The sequence below is a fragment of the Ranitomeya imitator genome, chromosome 1 (genome assembly GCF_032444005.1).
Source record: "Ranitomeya imitator isolate aRanImi1 chromosome 1, aRanImi1.pri, whole genome shotgun sequence".
Taxonomy (NCBI): Eukaryota; Metazoa; Chordata; class Amphibia; order Anura; family Dendrobatidae; genus Ranitomeya; species Ranitomeya imitator.
Genome location: NC_091282.1, coordinates 170,583,167 through 170,597,186, shown reverse-complemented (window position 1 = coordinate 170,597,186; position 14,020 = coordinate 170,583,167). Strand labels below are relative to the sequence as shown.

The 14,020-nt window shown below is 43.4% G+C and overlaps 1 protein-coding gene across 10 annotated transcripts in view; it reads right to left on the bottom strand.

The window, feature by feature from the left end:
- Nucleotides 1–1,820: 1,820 nt before the first annotated feature.
- The window catches only part of PAM (peptidylglycine alpha-amidating monooxygenase), a 275,158-nt gene continuing 262,958 nt past the window's right edge, over nt 1,821–14,020 (bottom strand). For 6 of the 10 annotated variants that reach the window (XM_069752269.1, XM_069752313.1, XM_069752286.1 and 3 more), the window contains 4 exons: nt 10,863–10,916; nt 9,776–9,988; nt 9,545–9,601; nt 1,821–2,576 (listed from right to left, as the gene is read on the bottom strand). In XM_069752269.1, coding sequence (XP_069608370.1) covers nt 2,395–2,576; nt 9,545–9,601; nt 9,776–9,988; nt 10,863–10,916 — 506 coding nt within the window. In that variant the 3' untranslated portion in view covers nt 1,821–2,394. The remainder of the gene's footprint in view (nt 2,577–9,544; nt 9,602–9,775; nt 9,989–10,862; nt 10,917–14,020) is intronic. The other 4 variants (XM_069752296.1, XM_069752340.1, XM_069752305.1 and 1 more) reach the window with 1 other exon arrangement.

The following is a 14,020-nucleotide window of genomic DNA, read 5'->3' as shown; positions in this document are numbered from 1 at the left end:
TGGTCGGCCCTTGCAGTGGACCAGGGAAATGGGGGTGGGAAGGTAAGGAAAAACACTGTTCATTACCTGAACCGCCGCGGTGCGCGTCCCGATCAACACTGACTAGTATGCGCCTGTCGTCACCGTCGTATGACGTCAGTGTCATGCGCCGCATGCGATGGGCGCAAACAAGTCAGCGGTTGGCCTCTGCTAGGTCAGCGGCCATATTAATAGGAGTTCGCCGGACCTGCAGAATAAGAGGACACCGCCCGCTGCTGGGAGCACAGGTAGGTGCAAGGATTTTTTTTTCTTCTGTCCATGTGGCCAGGACAAGGGACCAGTATGGATATATGGGGGGATAGAGAGCAACACAAAGGACCAGTATGGATATATGGGGGGAAAGAGCAAGCAAAACAAGGGACCAGTATGGATATATGGGGGGGGGGGGGGGGAGAGCAACACAAGGGACCAATATGGATATATTGGGGGGGGGGGGGAGCAACACAAGGTACCAGATGTTATTGCCATATTACTCATCTTTAGATGGTACTGCTGGGATTTTGAGTCACGATCTCGATGTGTTTCCCCCATAGCCGGGTTCTTTAGGATATCAGGGATAGATAGGCATAGTGACGGATCACAGTCCTACAGATGAGGTTCCAACCTCTGCATAACTTCTGCAGCCTGAGAATACCAGTTTCCAGTTGTATGCTTTAGATTGGCTGTCTGTCAAAAATGGGGGGGACCCCACACCGTTTTTTTTTAATTATTTATATATCTGTTCTTGATAACCAAAGTTGCTAAAGCTGACAGCTGATGGTTGCAGCCTCCAGCTGTTAGTTTTGCCTGGTTGGTAATCAAAAATACAGGGGAACCCCCACAGTTTTTTTTTTTTTTATGAAGTCAGTTTTCGGTGTCCGTGCCCGAACAGTAGGTGTTCAGTATGGAAGCCAAACTTTATTGTTCGGGGTCCCCAATCTCTAGTCGTAGGGGTTTTTCACATTTCTTCCCTTCACTGCTCCCTATGTCACCGCAATCTTCCACCAGATCCAGCGCTTGCACAATAAGTCAGCTTTCTGAAGCTGCTAAGAGTCAGTGACCACATGATAGTTTTTGAGTGCTCATAGTATGCATGCCACTGCCTTCCCGCTCGCCACTCTCTCAGCGGCGCCAGAGCAGAAGCAGAGTCTAGATCACGCGAAGTAATTATCACCCTCTACTCCCCCTTGGTCAGACGTCATCTGGAATACCGTGTCCAGTTGGGCACCACATTTTGAAAAAGACATTGAAAAACTGGAGCAAGTTGAGATTAGAGCTACCAGGATGGTGAGCGGACTGCAAACTATGTCCTACGAGGAATGGTTAAGGGATCTGACAATGTTTAGCGTGTAAAAAAGAAGACTAGGTGGAGACTTAATAGAGGTTTACAAATATCTGAAGGGCTGTCACAGTGTAGAGGGATCGTCATTATTCTCATTTGCACACAGAAATACGAGAAGCAATGGAATGAAACTGAAAGGGAGAAGATACAGATTAGATATTAGGAAAACTTTTTGACAGTGAGGGTGATCAATGAGTGGAACAGGCTGCCACGAGAGGTGGTGAGTTCTCCTTCAATGGAAGTCTTCAAACAGAGGCTGAGATGGTTTAGTGAATCCTGCATTGAGCCGAGCTTTGGACATAATGATCCCGGAGATCCCTTCCAACTCTAACATTGTATGATTCTATGAAAGTGATTAGGCTTCTTCATAAACAAAGCTGATAAACTGATTCTTCGTTAAGTCTATTGTTGTAATGAAGAAATATAAAACGTATAAAAGACAGAAAAAGTACAGCACAAATTCCAAAGTAGTCTGAATTTAATGCTCTGCGAACACTTTATTACACAAAGTACATTCAGTTTCTGAAAATAGTGTTCTAAAACAGTGTAACCATCTAAAAATAAGACATCCCAATAACACCAAACCAAAAATTAAATAATTTTTTTTTCATATATTTTTTTTTACAGATTTAATTATTTTTGGACATTATATAATATTGTGAATTTAAAAAAATAGAAGAGATTTAGCAGCTTTGCATTTTATGTGGCACACATCTTTGTACTGCGATAAGTTGTAACTTTAAAGGCATGAAAATAATAAATTGGCAATTAAAGTGCTATTGGAGAAGCGGAGAAAGGCCATGAAACAATGAAGAACTCCCAATGAACCAAAAACATTAGAATTACGTTGTCTAAGAAGCTTCCTATAGTAATAACAAAGGGGGTTCTGAATGTTCACATAAGGACTACAACTGCACTCAAAGGAAAATAAAGAAAACATGACACTTGTACAGCCCACAGAGACTAGTACAGGTACAATTAAATACACAATCTTAAACGTGCTAAAGGGCCTGGGGTGAGCGGAAGTAGTTGTTTCAGGAAGAAGATATTGGCACTGGTGGGATAGTGGGTGCAGAATACTCTTCCTCTGAATCTGAGCCATCATCATCCTTTTCTTGGTCGCTGCCTTCTGTGCTAAGTCTGTCAAAACCTTTTCGACTGTATCCTTTATGACTAGCAAAGAAAGTTCCTAAATTAAGACCTCCACTTCCTTTGCCTAGAAGAAAGACACAAACACATAACGGCATAAGAAGCTATTATAAACGTAAAAATACACTGTATCAAAAGAAAACATTTTTACACATACACATTTTTACATTTACACATAGAGATTATAGCTATTATGTCATCAATACCGTATTTAGATTAATTACATAGTAAAAAAAAAAAATCAGATTTAGGCCTCATTCAGACGTCAGTTTTTTGGATGTACCAGAAAAAGAGACCGAGTTTTATAAGTGAGTTTAATCATAGCTTGGTCAGTTGTATCTTTTTTTTTTTATCAACATTCCCCTGTCAGTGAAATACAGAAAGCAGATGAAAAGTATCCGAGTGCTGACAGAGTGTTTCACGGACCCATAGACTTACACCCCATGCTCTGACCAATATCGGATATGTTTCCGCAATTTTACACTGACCACTTTGTTGACAAAAAAACACGGACATGTGAACAGCCCCAAAGACTGTCATAGCACTCGTACCGATCTGTGAAAAACAGATTGAACAAATCCTGCAGATACCATGTATAAAATAGGCACAAACCTGCAACAAAATGCCAAAATATAAAAATATATACAGTACAGACCAAAAGTTTGGACACACTTTCTCATTTAAAGATTTTTCTGTATTTTCATAACTATGGAAATTGTAAATTCACACTGAAGGCATCAAAACTATGAATTAACACATGTGGAATTATATACTTAACAAAAAAGTGTGAAACAACTGAAATTATGTCTTATATTTTAGGTTCTTCAAAGTAGCCACATTTTGCTTTGATGACTGGTTTGCACACTCTTGGCATTCTCTTGTTGAGCTTCAAGAGGTAGTCACCGGGAATGGTCTTCCAACAATCTTGAAGGAGTTCCCAGAGATGCTTAGCACTGGTTGGCCCTTTTGCCTTCACTCTGCAGTCCAGCTCACCCCAAACCATCTCGATTGAGTTCAGATCTGGCGTAGCACCCCATCACTCTCCTTCTTGGTCAAATAGCCCTTACACAGCCTGGAGGTGTGTTTGGGGTCATTGTCCTGTTGAAAAATAAATGATGGTCCAACTAAACGCAAACCGGATGGAATAGCATGCTGCTGCAAGATGCTGTGGTAGCTATGCTGGTTTTGTATGCCTTCAATTTTGAATAAATCCCCAACAGTGTCACCAGCAAAGCACACCACACCATCAAACCTCCTCCTCCATGCTTCACAGTGGGAACCAGGCATGTAGAGTCCATCCGTTCACCTTTTCTGCAGCGCACAAAGACTCGGTGGTTGGAACCAAAGATCTCAAATTTGAACTCATCAGACCAAAGCACAGATTTCAAATGGTCTAATGTCTATTCCTTGTGTTCTTTAGCCCAAACAAGTCTCTTCTGCTTGTTGCCTGTCCTTAGCAGTGGTTTCCTAGAAGCTATTTTGCCACGAAGGCCTGCTGCACAAAGTCTCCTCTTAACAGTTGTTGTAGAGATGTGTCTGCTGCTAGAACTCTGTGTGGCATTGACCTGGTTTCTAATCTGAGCTGCTGTTAACCTGCGATTTCTGAGGCTGGTGACTTGGATAAACTTATCCTGAGAAGCAGAGGTGACTCTTGGTCTTCCTTTCCTGGAGCGGTCCTCATGTGAGCCAGTTTCTTTGTAGCACTTGATGGTTTTTGCCACTGCACTTGGGGACACTTTCAAAGTTTTCCCAATTTTTCTGACTGACAGACCTTCATTTCTTAAAGTAATGATGGCCACTCGTTTTTCTTTACTTAGCTGCTTTCTTCTTGCCATAATACAAATTCTAACAGTCTATTCAGCAGTACTATCAGCTGTGTATCCACCAGACTTCTGCACAACACAACTGATGGTCCCAACACCATTCATAAGGCAAGAAATCCCACTTATTAAACCTGAAAGGGCACGCCTGTGAAGTGAAAACCATTCCCAGTGACTACCTCTTGAAGCTCATCAAGAAAATGCCAAGACTGTGCAAAGCACTCATCAAAGCAAAAGGTGGCTACTTTGAAGAACCTAGAATATAAGACATAATTTCAGTTGTTTCACACTTTTTTGTTAAGTATATAATTCCACATGTGTTAATTCATAGTTTTGATGCCTTCAGTGTGAATGTACAATTTTCATAGTCATGAAAATACAGAAAAATCTTTAAATGAGAAGGTGTGTCCAAACTTTTAGTCTGTACTATATATATATATATATACATATATATATATATATATATATATATATATATATATATATATATACATGTATATATATATATATATAAAAAATGATATATATATATATATATATTTTTTTTTTTTTTTTTTTAATAGTTACATGTGATGCCAAAATGAGTGTTAAAAATTTGTTATCGCTTATTAGTTTTGAGAATCATTATCTCCTGGAGTCTACTTCTTAACTTATTAATCAGCGACTGCCTAAGACTAATTCGCAAGGAGAGACAATATAAGCTAAATAATAACTTTTAATATATAGTCTAAAACTGGATAAATCATACAAACCAAAGTGATCAAGCGCAAATGCTAAAACGTTACCAGTGCTCAATAATAAATGGTTTTTATTTCACCACTATTGTAGTAATTCTCTGCAGGTCGCAGGTATGCAGGTCAGGTCCAACTGGTTTAAGTGAGAACCAGTATGTTCCAGGCTTCAAAAGGACAGGTTCTAACTTAAACCAGTTGGACCTGACAAGCGAGTTACCTGCCAATGAAGGAACTCTTAGTCCCACACACATATTTTTTACTCCACTGATGAATCCCCCAAAAAGGGGAGGAAACGTGTAGGGAGGTTTGACAAGATCCGGAGGGTACATCTTAGTAGCCTTACTTGTTGTCTGTCCTTGTAAGGGCAGGAGCAACACAGGGGCACGACAGGGGATATCAGAAACTCTCCCCCCTCTTTATCACTTTTGTTTGTTTGCATAATTTTGTCACGACACAGCTGTTGGGTGACCAGGGGCTCCTTCCCTGTCCCTAACACTAGGGGACGCCCTAGCTCGCTCTGCTCCCCGGGATACTTCAGATGGTGAAGATGCCGGGGCCACCACCCTTGCCTTATCTCCTGAGTCAGCCCTCCTTCTGCTCTCTTCCCCCACACAGGGAAAAGGGGGCATTACTGTGCACCGTAGTACACCAACCCGACAAACAGGGCAACACAGACAAGGGATAACTGAAAATTCCAGGCATACAAAATATTCACTCACATATAACAGAGGAATGCACCAGGGTGTGAAGGTAGGGGAATAATCCAAAATAGATAAGGAATTACAATGCATACAAACCTAGCAACAGTCACTATTAACTCCTCCAACGCTTCTTCTCATATGTGCTCCTCTCCCACTGTAAGCCATGCAGCAAATGCTAGCTCTGTCAAAGATTAGTAACAGAGCCCGGATTATAAAAGGGAAAGGAGTGGCTAACCGGGCTCAGCTGTGAACACAGGGAATTCCAACATGACCGATTAACCCCTCTTCTGCCAGAAGAAATAAACTCATTTAAAATTAAGGAGAAGTGCTTCTTCTCAGCGCTGGATTAGGAGCAATCAGATGCTGCGGTCTTCTGCCTCCAGGCTGTTGCGGTAATCCCATGACATATTTATCCAGTTTTAGAATATATATTAAAAGTTATATTTTAGCTTACACTGTCTCGCCTCGCTAATTAGTCATAGATCATTTTGAGAGCATTCATTAGTGGGTTATACAGACCACGCCATTGCTGATCATTATATCTGCATAAGGCAGCATATATCACATCACTGCTCCATTGCTTTTCTCTTGTAGGAAAATTCATTTGACTTGAATATAAAACATATTTTGTAACTAGTTGGATAAATAAAAATTAAGGATAAATGACGTCTTTAGGAAGATTTATTTCCATTGGTGTTAGGAAAGCACCAAACACATTTTTATTCTTAATAACCAGACTGTAAATAAGTAAAGGAAAAGACAAGAAAGTGAACCTAAAGAAAGCAACCGGGAAAAAGGGAAAATGTAAGGAGCTGGATGCTGCTGCATTATTTTTTTTAAACAACAAAATTTTGTTTTAAACGGAGTGTAACCATATTCCTTGAGAGTCTTACACTGGGGGCGCTCCACAGCCTTACACTGGGGGCGCTCCACAGTCTTATACTGGGGGCCCTCCACAGCCTTACACTGGGGGCGCTCCACAGTCTTACACTGGGGGCACTCCACAGTCTTATACTGGGGGCCCTCCACAGCCTTACACTGGGGGCGCTCCACAGCCTTACACTGGGGGCGCTCCACAGTCTTACACTGGGGGCGCTCCACAGCCTTACACTGGGGGCGCTCCACAGCCTTACACTGGGGGCGCTCCACAGTCTTACACTGGGGGCACTCCACAGTCTTACACTGGGGGCGCTCCACAGGCTTATACTGGGGGCGCTCCACAGCCTTACACTGGAGGCGCTCCACAGCCTTACACTGGAGGCACTCCACAGCCTTACACTGGGGGCGCTCCAGTCTTACACTGGGGGCGCTCCACAGTCTAGAATAAGAAAGCATAGAAAGGACAGCTCATGACATGCTACTCTATGGGGGCGCTCCACAGTCTTACACTGGGGGCACTCCACAGCCTTATACTGGGGGCGCTCCACAGCCTTACACTGGGGGCGCTCCACAGCCTTACACTGGGGGCACTCCACAGCCTTACACTGGGGGCGCTCCACAGTCTTACACTGGGGGCGCTCCACAGTCTTACACTGGGGGCAATCCACAGTCTAGAATAAGAAAGCATAGAAAGGACAGCTCATGACATGCTACTCTATGGGGGCGCTCCACAGTCTTACACTGGGGGCACTCCACAGCCTTATACTGGGGGCGCTCCACAGCCTTATACTGGGGGCGCTCCACAGCCTTACACTGGGGGCGCTCCAAAGCCTTACACTGAGGGCACTCCACAGCCTTACACTGAGGGCACTCCACAGCCTTACACTGAGGGCACTCCACAGCCTTACACTGAGGGCACTCCACAGCCTTACACTGGGGGACCTCCACAGTCTTACACTGGGGGCACTCCACAGCCTTACACTGGGGGCGCTCCACAATCTTACACTGGGGGCGCTCCACAGTCTTACACTGGGGGCAATCCACAGTCTACAATAAGAAAGCATAGAAAGGACAGCTCATGACATGCTACTCTATGAGGTGTCTACGGGAGGGAATCAGGTGACAAACCTTCCATATATATAGAGGCAGAAGTTCATAATTGCTTCTGATTTATGTAATTGTATCTGCATGCTTAAAGGGGTATCCGGGACTTTACGAAAAACAAAAAATGTAGCTAAGCACCAATAGGCAGGTAATTACATGTTGTGCCTGGGACATGGCAGTCACAGACCGCTCCTGCCGGGGATTCAGCTGCCACTGCTGACGCAACAGGGTGGGACTTTCGAAGTAATTTTGATTGACAGCCAACTCACCCAGTTAGGCAGCAGGGATCCGGCTGTCAATCAGAATGACGTCGAAAGACCTGCCCTGTCTACAGAGCGGAGCGGAAAAGAAGCCTCCACTAGATGTGACGTCAGCAGAGGCTTCTGAATTTACCTGCCTGTTAGTGCTTAGATTTGTAAAGTCCAGGATATCCCATTTAAATGCAGATACAGCTGAATATTAGCAGCTCTGCAAGACTCTGTGGTTTTCCTCTGTATGCCAGTTTGTGTCTTCTTTATGAAGATGTCGCTATCAGATGGGAATTTCTTGTTCCAGGGGACACAGACTTCGTTTTAATTCAGGGGGAGTCCATTGGATTCATTTATTTTTACGGTAACAGGTATATCTATTTTTTCAGAGGGGCACAGTGGCTTTATATACCTCAAGCAGAGTGGCTAATCAGGGGCCACAGTGCTACATATACTTGTGTTTGTGGGGCAAACAGCAGGGATTTGTTATGTAAGTGACACACAGAGGCATATTTGAATTCAGGGAAACTGTGTAGAACACATTTGTTTTTAGAAGCACAATATTGGACACTATTTTATCAGGTGTGCTGTAAAAGCGAGAAACCAGACATAATGACTAGAACAGGAGAAAAGTCGTAGCTGGGAGAAGTCATCGTGAACATCTGGGAGGAGTGGAGAACATGTTTGTTATTTATATAGCACCAACATATTCTGCAGCACTTTTCAAGGGTGTACATATACAAAACTATCTGAGACATTACAAAGTAACACGGTAAAAATGGGTATTTGCTTTTTTACTTTCAGCCCCTTTGGTTGGTGCTTTTATATGCATTGTTATTCGCTGCCGGAAGTATCTACGTTCTGCGCATATGTAACTTTATATTGAGCAGAATATGCATCTATCAGACAGTATATACTGCAGAATGGTTTACTGCCCTCTTGTGGCGATTTTTGCATATTTACTCATTGTGATTTAAAAGTTCTTTTCAGGTTTAGTGACTTTTCTGCGCCGTCTCCTGGTCTTTATTATTTAACTATTTATGTCATTGTTTTTAGTCTAATTTAACCCAATAACCTCCATGCCCTGTAAATTTGGTCCTGGCTGTAAATTTAAACCAATGGGCCCAATGTTCCTTGAATTTTGCCATTAGACCCAGCCATGAACCTTGGTGAGAAAACAGAATCGGATTATTACTGCTTCTGTGTTCTCATTGACTGGAATGAGAAGGTTTAATCAGTAGGAAATATGGTTTTCCTACTTTATGTTGTCCAGACATGGGTGCGTGGAATAGTAAGGTGCGTCCTATAGTCTGAAAAATAAAATTAATGATACAAAATACTATTTGCCCCACATAAATGAAAGCATTATCAATGAGTTAAAAAATATATGACAAAAAAAGAAAATAATTGACCAGTCCTTAAAGCATGCAAGGGGTTACCAAAAATGTGTTTTTATGCACTTCTTGGAATTTTTTTTATGTTATACATTGTTGTTTCATGTCAAGGTTCACGTCCATAGCTTTTTCAATTAAAAAAATAAAATGCAAACCTCTTAGCTTTCCTAGGATCCCTCCAGATGATGGCTCAGATTTGTGTTCGCCTTCACCTAAAAAAGTATCAAAACATTGGCTGTTCTTAAGCCTGATTTATGCAGCCATGGATATGAAATGGTGATGTGCTTGATGAATAATATCACTTCAGATCACTATGACCTATGACATAAGGAAACGGCACAATCGCTACGGCATGGTGCACTTATAAGACGACTGATGCAACCTACCCCCATATATCCTGCCCTTCCTCCAGCGTATAAATATGGCAATGCCAACAAGGACCACTACAGGAATTATCAGCAGAGTAATGATGAGGACGAAAGAGACCCCAACTCTGCCTTGCTCCACAACGCTCTGCTTGGCCTGTCCTCGGTGCTGCTCGCCAGCCGTCGTGTTTGATTTGGGTCGGCTTCTCACGAGTGTTTCCAAAATTTCAGTTTCTACAAATAGAGGATTGGCCTATAATTAGCGTAAAATTTAAAGATGCAACAATTCTGCATATTAACAAGTTATTTTCCCAACCAACAAAATCCTCTTGTGATGTTCGTAAGCAAAATAAAGCGGACATTTAAATTAAAGGGAATATGTCGTCAAGATTTCACCCCGAAAACTATTTCTATGTGCATGTAGCTTCTCCAAAGACAAGTCCAGCAATACCTTCACATGGCTAGCCTGTTCTTCCAGTACTGAGATATTTGGATTGATATGCAAGTAAGGCTGAAGAACTATTTGTAGCCAGTCATTCCAGTTCTGAAGCCTCTGTCACTCCAGCTCTGTTCCCCACCCAGTGCCGCCTCCTCCTGCTTGACTGACAGCTCCTTTGCCTGAACTTACAAAATATAGATGCTTTCAGTCAAGCAGGAAGTGGTGCTAACGACGAGAATTGGAGTGACAGAGGCTTCAGATCTACAGATAGTTCTTCAGTCTCATTTGGAGATCAATCCAAACATTGATTTCTTAGTAACGGAACGAGCTGGCCACATGAAGACATTGCTGGACCTGTGACTGTAAAAGCTACGTGCACATATAAATATTTTGGAGGGTGAAATCTCACAATGGATTCCCTTTAAAGAGAGACACACTTTTCTATGTCCATCACTCGTTAGTCATCTAGGAACAAGAACAGCGGAGCGTGGTATTGTCACCCATGAGTTTTTCGCAAAAGTCTCAGTCTCCCGGTGGAACTTTTCTTTCCATTCGCCACCCAGAAATGATTAAGCTAACAAATACATTGATCACACTCCTCTGTCACTTATAAAAGTAATGTCCTTGGAATGAGCGTTACAGAATGTAAAGGGCACTCCTATGATGTACCTGTTATTTCTTCCACCTGAATGCCGGCCTTTTTCACTGAACGATGCTCATCAACTAAAAGAAAAAAAAGACAGAATGATCAGAAAGTATTAGACGTGGTGTGCTACGCATTCTTACTGTACAAATCACATACACAAGCCAGCAACACCAAGTCCTTGGATCATTTTACACAGACCGAACGGTGGCACAATACAACTGCCAATTGGTAAACTCTTACAGATCAGAGGTCGTTTAACTGCCTGATTACACAGACAGACCAAAGCAAATGATGTGCACTGAGCGATCTGTAGTAGATCGCTCTGTGCGCATAGGTTGCCATGGTTCTCATGTCCTGTTTACACAGGAGGAAGCACCACCGAGAACCATGATCTTTTATGCTGCATAAAGGATCATTTCACCTGATGAACAAGCTTTTTTTCTCATTTATCAGGTGATCAGCAGTCTGTTTACATAGCAAGATAATCATGAAACATTTTTAACAGCACTCGTTCACCGTCATCTTACAATGTAAATGCCCCTTTAGGCTTCGTAGCGCAAACTAATGTAGGACCCAATGTGAAGGCTTCTCAACCTACGAATGGGACATATTGTGACTCCAATATCATGTCCCTATAATTAAAAATCTTATGTACTGAGATGGTCGTCAGGATTTTGTTTTCTCTCCCCTTGTTCCAAGAGCCATAACTTTTTTATTATTTCGTCCACACAGCCACACAAGGGCTTGTTTATGTGGGATGAGTTGTAGTTTTGAATGATACCATCAATTTTATTATGAGATGTACTGGAAAACAGAGAAAAAATTGCAAGCTTTGGTGAAACCATAAATACCCCCCACAAAATTACACCATTTTATTTTATTAATTTTTTTTTTTTATTTGGGGGGGGGGGGGGGGGTTTGGTTTTGAGGGATTGTTTTTATTTCACTCATTGTATGGATAAATTGACCTGGTAACATGATTCTCCAGATCAGGCCTAGAACCTGCGATTGTTTGATCACTTATACTATATGATGCTATACCATGGTATGCTATCATTTGTGCAGAGGCAAATGCAGAAGAAAGGGGTGGAGGTGGGCTGTGACATTGCCTAGTGTGAATGGTGTGATCTTGTATCACTGATAAATATTTGTGTCTTTCTGTGTAATCCTGCCTATGATAATAATGTGATGAAAGGATTTTTTAAAACCTAAATAGTAACATGCTACACTTACCTTCAAATTAGCCCTCCCCTCTGCTAAACAGACCTATTTCACAAACCTTGTATCTTTATTATCCTACAACCCAAAACAACTGTTCAGCACATTTAACTTTCACCTCTGCCCACCACTGCCACCTCCAACTCCCCCTCATCTTTTCCGGGGACTTTGCCAAAAACAAGATCGACCAAACAAGGCAAACCTTTACTGTTCCACCACCCCAACCACTCCATATACCAGACCTCTGCTCTTCCCTAATAACTTCCCTCTCCAACATCACTGAACATCACCTCCTTTCCAAATCACACCTCATCACCTGTACACTTGACCCCATCCTTTCCCACCTGCTCCCCAACCTCACTAACATACTCATTCCAGCCCTAATCCACCTCTTCCAACCTATCACTGTCTTATGGTACCTTCCCCTCTGCCTTCAAACATGCCACCATCACACCCTTCCTCAAAAAAACTATAACCTTGACCCAACTGCTATGCCCAGCTATCGCCCCATATCACTGCTCCCGTTTGCTTCAAAACTTCTTGAGCAGCATGTCCATGCTCAACTTTCCTCACACCTCTCATCTAACTCTCTCCTTGACAACCTCCAATCTAGCTTCCGACTCCACCGAAACTGCCCAGACCAAAATTACTAATGACTTACTCACAGCCAACGCTAACAGAGTTCTCCATCCTCCTCCTTCTCGACCTATCATCTGCTTTCGACACAGTTGACCACTCCCTGCTGCTACAGATTCTTTCTTCCCTTGGCATCAAAGGCCATGACCTGTATTGGATTGCCTCATACCTTTCCGACCGCACATTTAGCGTTTCCCACTCCCACACTACCTCCTCATCCCGCTCTCTCTCTGTTGGAGTCCCTCAAGGCTCTGTCCTAGGGCCCCTACTTTTTTCCATCTATACCCTTTGCCTAGGACAACTCAAAGTCCCATGGCTTCCAGTACCACCTGTGAGCGGACGACACTCAGATCTACCTCTCTGGCCCAGATGTCACCTCTCTGCTGTCCAGAATCCCGGAGTGTCTATCAGCCATATCCTCCTTCTTCACCTTTCACTTCCTAAAGCTCAATGTAGACCAAACCAAACTCATCATCTTTCCCCCAGCTCGCGTATCCCCCCTACCTGACCTATCTATTATGGTAAACGGCATCACGCTCTCTCCCGCACCTGAAATCCGCTGCCTCGGGGTAACTCTCGACTCTGCCCTGTCCTTCAAACCGCACGTCCAAACTATTGCCACCTCCAACTCAAAAATATTACCAGAATCCATCCCTTCCTCAGCCCACAATCTACTAAAACTCTTGTGCATGCTCTCATCATCTCCCGCCTCGATTACTGCAACACCCTCCTCTGTGGCCTACCCGCTAACTCTCTTGCACTATTCCAGTCTGTTGTCAACTCTGCTGCCCGGCTAATCCACCTCTCTCCTCACTACTCCCCTGTTTCTCGCCTCTGAAAATCCCTCCACTGGCTCCCAATTCCACAACAAATCCAGTTCAAACTACTAACACTGATCTACAAAGCCATCCACAACCTGTCCCCTCCCTATATCTCTGAACTAATCTCCCAATATCTTCCCTAATGTAATCTTCGATCCTACCAAGACCTCCTACTCTCCCCCACACTTATTCGTTCCTCACACAACCGCCTCCAAGATTTCTCCCGAATATCCCCCATCCTCTGGAATTCCACGCTTCAACACGTCCGATTAACCACCACCCTCAGATCCTTCAGACAGAAACTGAAAACCCATCTCTTCAGGAAAGCCTACAGCCTGCAATAACCATTCTGCCGCCTCACCACCACCCGAGCTACCGCCTCACCACCACCAGAGCTGCCGCCTCACCACCACCAGAGCTGCCGCCTCACCACCACCAGAGCTGCCGCCTCACCACCACCAGAGCTGCCGCCTCACCACCACCAGAGCTGCCGCCTCACCACAACC